Genomic DNA, 9,641 nt, shown 5'->3' with positions numbered 1-9,641 from the left:
CTTGGATGTTGGGGCATCTAAGATGAATCAAAGTTGGGATTTTTAATTGGAAAACCTAGTTTATATCATGAGGAATGTCTCCTAAAGTTTGCTTAGGATGAGATGCAAGGTTCTTTCCCAAATAGTACTGATGCCAAGACTTAAGTGGGCTTGCTAACATGCACATATCTTCACCAATGGTTTGGTTTTCCAGATTTCTTTCATTTGCAACAATCATGATTCACTCACTTGTATTTGCAATCATATCTATTTTGGATAAGCCAAACATCATAATATAATGGTTTATCCCAAATCGGAATTACTTATCAAACGACTAGGAAGAAGAAGAAGTAATATTTTTATAGAGAGTCACAGACTAGCAACAGTGGCAGTGGGTAGTGGGCAAACAAAACAAAGCAAATAGCTTCATAAGCTCTATATACCAAAGCTCGTACAAAGAATAAATTCCATATCTTCATTGAAAAATTAGCATATATATAGTCCAAAATATGACTTAGGCCCTTTCTGCATACAAACTTAAAGCAGTTTCAACTTTCAAGCATACCTATATTACAGAAACGAGTATATTTCAATAATTTTATAAATGGCAAACCCTAAACATATGCAAGTACAATAAAAAATAACCATATATGCAATTATAAATGTGCTCAAAATCATAAGCCTTCTATTCGATATGTTGAAATATACAATTTGAATTATTGCTTAAGATCAAGAACACAATTTTGTGTCTTGTATAAATTGCAGAAGTTAGATATTAAGCTACTAATTGTTCATGTTGTTTCACAAGGACATAAAACTGAGATAAGATTATGTTGGCTAAGTATTTATAATACACCATGACATTTCCATGTTCAAGAATGTGCACGTCAATCTTGAAACAAAAATCAAGTGACATATAATACCCAGAATCTCTCAAAAATCCACTAGCACACCCGTTTCAATACAAGACTCAACAACATCATACTCCATCACCCATTTTTAGCATACATCACTATCTTCAGCTAGAGTTTCACCAAAAACAATCAAAGCTATTGATCCCTTGAACACTACAAGTCTTTCAAAGATCAGAAGGAATCCATTTATCAATTCTTTAGCAGCATTATCTCTTGAAATCTCTCACCAGTGACATCAAAGGAAAAATGAATTGGTGGACTCGAATATATGCTATAAAGTGCATGTTTTATTCATTAAACTAATTTTTTTTTGATAAATAAATTATTATACTAATTAAGTTAACTAAAATGAAAGAAACTATAATTTGGTGAAAACAATTTACAACAAAAATGGTTCCAACATTGAATCCATTTCAAAATTGCTTCCCATTGGGTTCCAACTTCAAGTCTGGCACAACGTGTCTCTTAAAATTTCCAGAACTAGCTAAATCCTTAAATAAATCATTCAATAACATTTCTTCTGATCCTATTGGTGCAGCCCCTATTCCAAGACATTTTTCTAGAACAAAGCAATTTATCTTTTTCTCTCCTTGCTTGCCATGCCAACAACAGTTGATGGCCTAGCATGGCCATCAAATCAGTAGCACTGTCAAGCTCTCTACATAAAATTATTTGAAGTTCGAGGGGACTGATCAGGCATACATAAACATTCTAGAATTCCATTTGAATAGAAAAAATTGTGAACATTTCGGCAATGCAATTTCATTTTAAAACAAAGCCTATTAATTGAAATTGCAGTGCAGATAGGGTTCCACCTTCAACTTTTTCCCTAAACCTAAATATGTTTTTTTCTTATGTAACTTTTGCAACCTCATAAGGAAGACTGTAAATAATGTGTTTGTGATTAAATTAGTATTTTACCTTGGGTCCGGTTAACAGGTGTCCTTAACATAATTGTTAATAAACTATAAGAAAGTTTTGACACAGCTTTTATAGGAAATATGAAAACCCATAAAAAAAATTAATTGCTTTTTGTTCCCGATAAAAAGTTTCTAAAAATATTTTCTAAACCAATGCATTTAGGGCATCCGTTAACTTTTCCCTTTTACCTTATATCGAAACTTCCGCTTGTGTCTGTGAATTAAATCACAAATGCTCATCAGTATCCATATCCTTGGTGATGCAAAGGGGCTGTGCAGGCATTCCACTTCTGTGACCAATTCAGTGGCCAAACCACCATTAAGCCCTATAACCTGAAGATTGAAGTAATCATCAGCAGAACAGAGTTTTCCAGTTTCTTTTCAAACCTCTAGTCATAGGGGTCTACAACATAATTGCTCCATTGCTGGTTCAAATGGAGGAGAATACATCTACTTGGAAAAGTATAGATTTACTTAATGAAAATTGGAAATATTAAAGGTATTAATTACAATAAGCAGAATAAGATGAGCAATTTATTCATGACTTTAGCTACAATGGAGAGTTGTGCCAAAATTGTTTGGAGCCAATTCAAAAAGAAATTGTGACTCGTCATCATAACATCTCAACTAAGCTCCACCTTTTTATGCTTGCATAACTCCTAACTGTATATGAAATCTAATTCCAAATTCATTTCCAAATCACATAGAGATGGAAAGAGCAATTTCATCAGACAATTTCAACTCAATAAGGCACAGCCAAGGGAAGAGGTTGGATACTTTTTCTTTTTAGTAGGAAAACAACCCTTACGTTCACATACTACTGAACATACCCTAAACATGAGCAGCAAGTGAAATTTATTTGAAATCATCTAAGGGTGTTCTCTTTAATCACTTTCCATAGTGATGCTAGTTTGCAGCACTGATAGAAATTTCTTTTGTGGGAGGAGGTTCTCTAGCTCAAAACTTTGCGTCATGTGCTAGTTTTCACATGTTCCTCTAGACAGGGAACAACTTGTGAAGTGTACTATGTTCTACAGAGAAGCTTAGCCCCGCTCTACTCTTTGATTAAATAATTTTAAAATTGTAAGTTTCTACAACAGGACATACTTATGCCATCACTCCAAAGGATCCAAAATCCAAATATTTAGAACAAGCATGAACTGGCAAAATTTATGCACAAGATTAAGGCTCCTGGCTAAAGAAAAGTTATTTCTTCCATTTGTTAAATAATGTTATGGGAAAATGAAAGTAGGTTCATAACCACATGCAAGGCATGGGATGATTTATGGTTTGGGAAAGTGATTTCCTGCCACGTATATTACAATTTCTATTAAACTGTCTCTTATAGGGCAAAGCCATTTTTAATACCAAGTTGTGCAAATCAAATCTACAAATCTGAGTATTCTAAAACTATGTAAGAGCTTTAAAAAGTTGTGTGATATACAAAATCCTAAGAAGTTAATACAAAATAATAACAACAACAACATCAACATTTCTAATGAAATTACATTATATTGACATTTCATCATGATATTCCTTGTTCTAGAATGTGGACAACATTTCTAATCCCTCCCCTCCACTCCCCAACAAAAAAAGTAGTTAATAAATGATAGGTATTCCTTTTTTGTTCTATATAATTTAGTCCTCCCACATCAAAGCAATACTTTCATGTCAGCAATAAAAGGAAAGAAGACAGAACACAATAACAGCTTCAGTTAACCGCAAATTACATAGAGAACAAACCTCCTAACAGCTTCATATGATGCAACAACTGTGAAACGACAACTTCGATTTCATAAGGATAGGCACTTGATTAGAAACTCCAACCTACTAATCTTTCTATTCGAGTAAAACCAAACTCTCCATTAAATTACTTGTGAAACCTACCCATAAAGGAAATTGAATTCCAAGACTATTCTCTTCTAGACTCTCATGATCAAATGAGAAAAGGTGCCCATTGGACATCTCAATGAGAAATTCACCATTGTCGGTGCAGCCATAGAAGCTGTCAACCCAACCTAGATTTACAATCTTTGAAGTCCAAGACATGGACACCCCATACTCCCTCATCACCCATATGAGGCACTTAAAACTACTTGCAACAGCTGGACTCTTACCAAAAACAATGAAAGTCAACAATCCCTTGGATACTGCAAGATATCGAGAAAATCCAAGTAAATGTCGAAAAAGTCCATGAAAGTAATTCCACGGCAGCATTATCTCTCGGAATTTCTCATCATTGAGATCAAAGGACAAGATGAAATGGTGTCCCACAGTAGTACATGCTATAGAGTGCAGAGCTCCATTTAAAAATACACAGGGTGAAACATCAATACCACTAATAGATCCATTGAGTCCAGACCCAGTTGATGATTCAACTGATATGACAAACCTTCTCCACGAATCCGTACTCAGTGTATAAACCTCAGCCTCAGCAGGCTTATTACACACAATTCTCAAAACCTTGAAGTCATTGCTTTGAGAATGATACGCAAAACCAACAGCAACCTGAGTAGAAAAGTTGGCGATGTTCACAGTAGCAGCGAGCATCTTAAACTTCCTAATGCTTGGGTTCCACAAATACATTATATGTCTACAGTTTTCCACATAACTAGCAAAACAGAACATGCCATTAGAAAAGCCCATTATCCGAGAATGACTAAAGGGTATTTCGATCCTAGAAATGTTGTTGCTCAATGCGCCATCGCTATTGCAAACAACAGTACACAAATTTCTGCTATTAAGAAGAGGATCCACATGTAGTGGTGTATATAGCAAATAACCATTATGATTGTTGTTGTTTTCTTCATTGGAAAATAGTGATTTGGCTCGGTTGAAGTGTGTGGAAATGAAAATGGGGTTTGTGATGATTGAGTACCCAGATTTGGAAACGCACCTGAATCGGATTAAGGATTTCGCTGGTACCCAACTGAGGATCTCGTCAATGATGTGGTCTGGGAGAAACACAGACGATAATTTAGGCTTTGTTCTCGGCTCAGACATTGCTAATTCATTCGATAATGTGCGTTGTTTGGGATTCTCTCTTTGTGATTTATTTACTGGGTAAAAAGTAAAGTGAAGTGAGGTTGAGACCCTACTGTCCTGCTCACTCCTCACACAACGTCTGGCTTTTATTTTATATACATATATATATATATATATATATATTTTAAAGATATTAAATATATGGGGTAAAGTTCTGCTACAATATATACTAAAAAATTTAGATAGTTACATATTTTAAAAATATAACCGTTAGATTGTATATTTTTATATTCTCAACTTGCATGTTAAATTTTATACCAAATAGATATTATTTATTATTCGATTCATAAATTTATTTTTTATGTATATTTTTGAACATATAATTTTTTTGCAAGAATGAGGGATATAAGAAGCAAATGTTATTCAAATGAGAGATTTGTAAAAATCTACATTTAATAAAACGATATTAAGTGAAATTGTATTTATTGATTGCAACCAAGTTTGTAGTTGTTAGTTCTCCCAAAAAACAAAAAAAAAAGGCTAGTCAAACGGTAATTACCCATAGTAATGCTAATAGTCTGTAGTTGTGCGGGAAATTATTGTATACTCCCGGAGTATCATAAATACGTACTCCCTCCTCTCACATAAATGGTGGATCCCACTAATTAAATTTATGGTGGGACCCACCATTCATGTGAGAGGAGGAAGTATACATTTATGGTACTCCGGGAGTACCTAATAATTTTCCGTGTTTGAAGGAGATTCGAAAGTTGTCCTTTTAGCTTTGAAGATGGTTATGAAATTTGTTGATTTTGAAGGAGATTCTAAAGTTTTTCCTTTTCTCCTCCAAAATCTTTAGCTCTCTTTTCTAGTTATATTAGGTTAACTCTAAGTTCTTTGCTCTTTTGGACTTTGTTTTTGTTTCCAGACATGTAAATTTTTTGTCTAATAATATTGCCCCTTGGGCAACATTTTGTAATTAGGATTGGCCTATTGCCATCCCTTCCCTCCCACTGGATCTTTCTCTCAGAAGTTAGAAATGAGATTGGCCCTTTTACCCTCCTTTATGATATATAAAATTTTGTTTACAAAAAATACTAAACATAGAAAAAAGTGGAGTAATTTGTTTTATATTTTATTTAATTTATAGATATAAATATCAAAACCGCTAAATAATGACTATACTTTATAATTAGACCAAAACACCAATTAGTTTTGTATATGTGAAGATTGAGATTCACATCTCTTATTTAACGATAAAAGTTTTTACCAAATGTGATAATTAGAACCCAAATTTCAGTTAAAATTTTTAAAAAGTGTCAATTGCAGCATCTCTAGGACTTTTATATACTATTGGAGTAAGAGCTTCTTAATTTTTTTTTTCATCTTTGCCAATGTAAATTGTAAAAAAAATAAAAAATAAAAAAAATAAAAAATAAAATACTAACCCCGTGTGAACTTTTATGATGTTGCAATAAAACCTTTTCATTTTCATTTAAAAAATAATAATAATTTGGTGCAAAAATAAGAACATCTATTGCTATAGTACCAAAATTTATATACTAAATTGACGGGAAAAAAATACCGGTCTTACAGCAAGAACTTAAACGTACGTACAAGTGGTCTCACTACATATTACCCAATTGTAAATATAAAATAAGTTCTTTTTTTAAATAATTTTATGTGGGTTTGTCATGTTTATTTCTGTAGGTTTTTTAAATAAAAATGTATTTTTAAATATAAAAATTAGTTAGTAAGTAGTTGCAATATATATATATATATATGTGTGTATGTATGTATGTATGTATGTATGTGTGTGTGTGTATTAATTTTTAGTAATTTGGTACAATAAAATTATACTTAGCCCCTCTTAACAATATCATTTATCTTTTTAAAAACCATAAAAAAAATTATAAATCTAAAATTTAAAATAAAATTAACAAGTCCAAAAAAATTAGCCCACCAACAACAAAAATTACCAATAACAAACTTTCCCAACTAACAACACATAATAAATTTACCATTGCACAATGCACGCCGTGGCATGATAATCAATCTATATGTTTAAGTTCTTGTGGGGTGGGAGGGGAGTCGGGGTCAGAGTTTAAGTCTCTAGAAGAAAGTTTTATACACATATATACTAAGATTATGATAGAGCAAAATTCTACCTGAGAGGGGAAAAAAAAAAAAAGAAGATAAACCGGACACCCAAAAAGAAAGAAAGAAAGAAAGATAGAAAACCCAAGTAGATTGTAACTAGGAGAAACATGCAAGACACCTAAAATACAAAAGGAAAACCTAAGAGCAATCACACTAGTGATTGTAAAATATAAAAAATTATCAATTTTACACATTTTTGCTCAAAAATTACCCACATTAGTGGGTCTAAAACACAATTCCTATGCAAAATTTCTATAGTAACCGTGTATATATACAGAGTTACTATAGCTTTGTATCCCATTTGTTTATTATTATTTTCTCTCACATCCTCTCTTGTCTGATTTCCCTGTACTCTCTTCACCGTGAAGAAGAAGAGAAGATTTAACCTTCATAGTGAAAGAAGAAGAAAAAAAGAGCCAACATCAACCTCCACCAACCCACCACCACCATAGCAACCTAGCACCACCCAACTATCACCACCACAAGCCATTTCAATAGTTGATTTTCCAAACACGAAATCAATAAAATAAAAACAAAAACAACTCAAAAACAACCCAAACCCCACCGAAAAACCCAACCCAAATCCAACTCAAAATCAACCCAAAAAAAAATCAACTCAAAATCAAATCCATATGAAAACCCACCAGAAATGCTGTTGTATGACCTCGCTACTGTCACGGGAGCCCTACCAATATTGCTAGAGTTGATGATATGACCTTGCCATGTGTGTGTGGGTGTGGGGGGAAGGGGTTGGGATGAGAGAGGCAGAGAGAATAAAGTGAGGAGAAGTGTGTTTGGGATGAGAGAGAAATATATAGACATCCTTTTAGAAAAAATCCAACTCTGTAACTCCACTGCCATCAAGAAATCTATTGCTCAAGTCATTGTCACTTCAGTTCACAAACATTAGTCCTCCTGGTTCACATAATAGTTAAATCCATTCCTCAAAACTCATCTACAGGCTTTAGTAATAGTGGTCAACATTTGTGTGATCCTCTCATTGGGTTGAGACTTGAGACCCTTTCTTGGGGTGGCTCCTTCTTTAGAACCTACAATTGTCCCTCTTCTTTGGGACCGTCCTTTATTAATTGGCACTTAGCTATAGTAGTGAGCTATCTAATCACAAATGCCAAAGGGGGTTTGAAAGGCATCAAAGTGTTAACTGTTAAACTATATTATTAATTTTTTGATGGAAAAAAAAAAACTATATATATATTTATATAAAATTTCTATATTTCAGTCATTCTATTATTATTTTTTATATAAAAAATACGGTTGTATTAAATGTCAAACTCAACTATTCTCAAAATAAAGAATGAGTATATGCATCATAATTTTGTAATAAACAAACTTGAAAATGGAACTTTCCATGAAGCAATGGATGTTAAATTAAAATTATGATAAAAAGAGGGATTAAGCCTGATATATTTAATTACATATACCACCCTTTTGTTTGGATTTGACAAAGATGGGAAGGATAAGTCTGCTTTGAAGGTTTTTGAGGAGATGAGAATTGCTGGTTACAAAACAAATATTTGCACCTTTAATGCCCTAAGACGCATGGTAACTGTGGAAACCAAAAATCAGTCGAATAATATCTTTTGCCGCATCAGATATCACAGTAAAAGCTAAGCAAAACTTCCTAAGAAAGTGCAAAAATAGAGCAATATCTCATATTCAAGCATATTAGAAATGAATTTTATTGAGTATTCCATTGCATCTTGACAACATCTCAAAACGTTTTGTTTCAGATTACAATGCGTTGACAGCTATTTTCATGTTCTTTGCGCAATGTCCTGGAAAACCGCAAATGAAATAGTTTCCTCCTTGCACAAGCTTGATCTGATCACTTCCAGATTGAAATGTTTGCCCTGATGATGCCGTGCATGTATCATAACCATTTTTACCTACACCAACCACATTGTGGAATGCTGGGTTGTAGTTGAACACTGTAACATGAAAACAAGAAAAATAATAAACCTTAATAGAAAATCGTCAAACATTATGATAGAGAGTTGATACTGTAGGACGTGAAAACAATCTATACCCATAATTATAATGTTAAAGAAAATGATAAAAAAAATGGTGATTGAAAAAGTATGAAGTTATTTATATATATCTATATATATATATATAGAGAGAGAGAGAGAGAGAGAGAGAGAGAGAGAGAGAGAGAGAGAGAAAATAATGATTCATATTTACCGAGTACATCACCAGCCCTAAAGGTCTTTCCATTAGGCCAACCCACAACATTGAAGGTCCATCCACCAGCATCTCCAACAGTATAGGTTGCTGCCAAAACGTTACCACAGTGAAGGAGCATACCTAATAGCAGAATTGAGACAACAATTGCACTACCTCTTCCCCGGGGTGCCATCTTAATAAAAAAAAAATTCCCAACAAAGAGAAATACTCAAAGATAAGATTGAGTCAAGAATGGAGGATACCTTGACCCTATAGAAATGTGCGTTTTATAGAGTTTTTGCCACCAACTTTTTTGTTGTTTTAGGGATTAGTTACCAAATATGGTAATGAAGGTGACAATCAGAGTAACATAGAGATAAGGATGGATATATAGAAATGTGCATTTCATTGATTTTTTAAACATTTTTAAGGGACCAATCACCTAATGTGGTAACGAATTGAAGGTTTACTTTATATTTGGTTGCTTATTGTATCATGT

At 33.2% G+C, this 9,641-nt stretch overlaps 2 protein-coding genes across 2 annotated transcripts; both read right to left on the bottom strand.

The window, feature by feature from the left end:
* Positions 1-875: 875 nt before the first annotated feature.
* LOC115952354 (F-box/kelch-repeat protein At3g06240-like) lies at positions 876-4,912 on the bottom strand. Its single transcript, XM_031069511.1, has 2 exons — positions 3,557-4,912; positions 876-2,146 (listed from the first exon to the last, which is right to left on the bottom strand). The coding sequence occupies exon 1, from the start codon at positions 4,814-4,816 to the stop codon at positions 3,653-3,655; it is 1,164 nt and encodes a 387-aa protein (XP_030925371.1). The 5' UTR covers positions 4,817-4,912; the 3' UTR covers positions 876-2,146; positions 3,557-3,652.
* Positions 4,913-8,710: 3,798 nt separating this feature from the next.
* LOC115952362 (basic blue protein-like) lies at positions 8,711-9,335 on the bottom strand. The gene is made up of 2 exons (XM_031069519.1): positions 9,161-9,335; positions 8,711-8,907 (listed from the first exon to the last, which is right to left on the bottom strand). Exons 1-2 carry the CDS (start codon positions 9,333-9,335, stop codon positions 8,711-8,713), a joined length of 372 nt encoding a protein of 123 aa, XP_030925379.1.
* Positions 9,336-9,641: the final 306 nt, after the last annotated feature.

The sequence above is a fragment of the Quercus lobata genome, chromosome 7, assembly GCF_001633185.2.
Source record: "Quercus lobata isolate SW786 chromosome 7, ValleyOak3.0 Primary Assembly, whole genome shotgun sequence".
NCBI lineage: Eukaryota > Viridiplantae > Streptophyta > Magnoliopsida > Fagales > Fagaceae > Quercus > Quercus lobata.
This window is presented reverse-complemented; position numbering and strand designations above follow the sequence as displayed.

Coding starts and splice junctions, on each gene's coding strand:
- LOC115952354 (XM_031069511.1), bottom strand. CDS start 4,816: ATGTCTGAGCCGAGAACAAAGCCTAAATTATCGTCTGTGTTTCTCCCA.
- LOC115952362 (XM_031069519.1), bottom strand. CDS start 9,335: ATGGCACCCCGGGGAAGAGGTAGTGCAATTGTTGTCTCAATTCTGCTA. Junction 8,908..9,160: donor TAGGGCTGGTGATGTACTCG/GTAAATATGAAT, acceptor TTCATGTTACAG/TGTTCAACTACAACCCAGCA.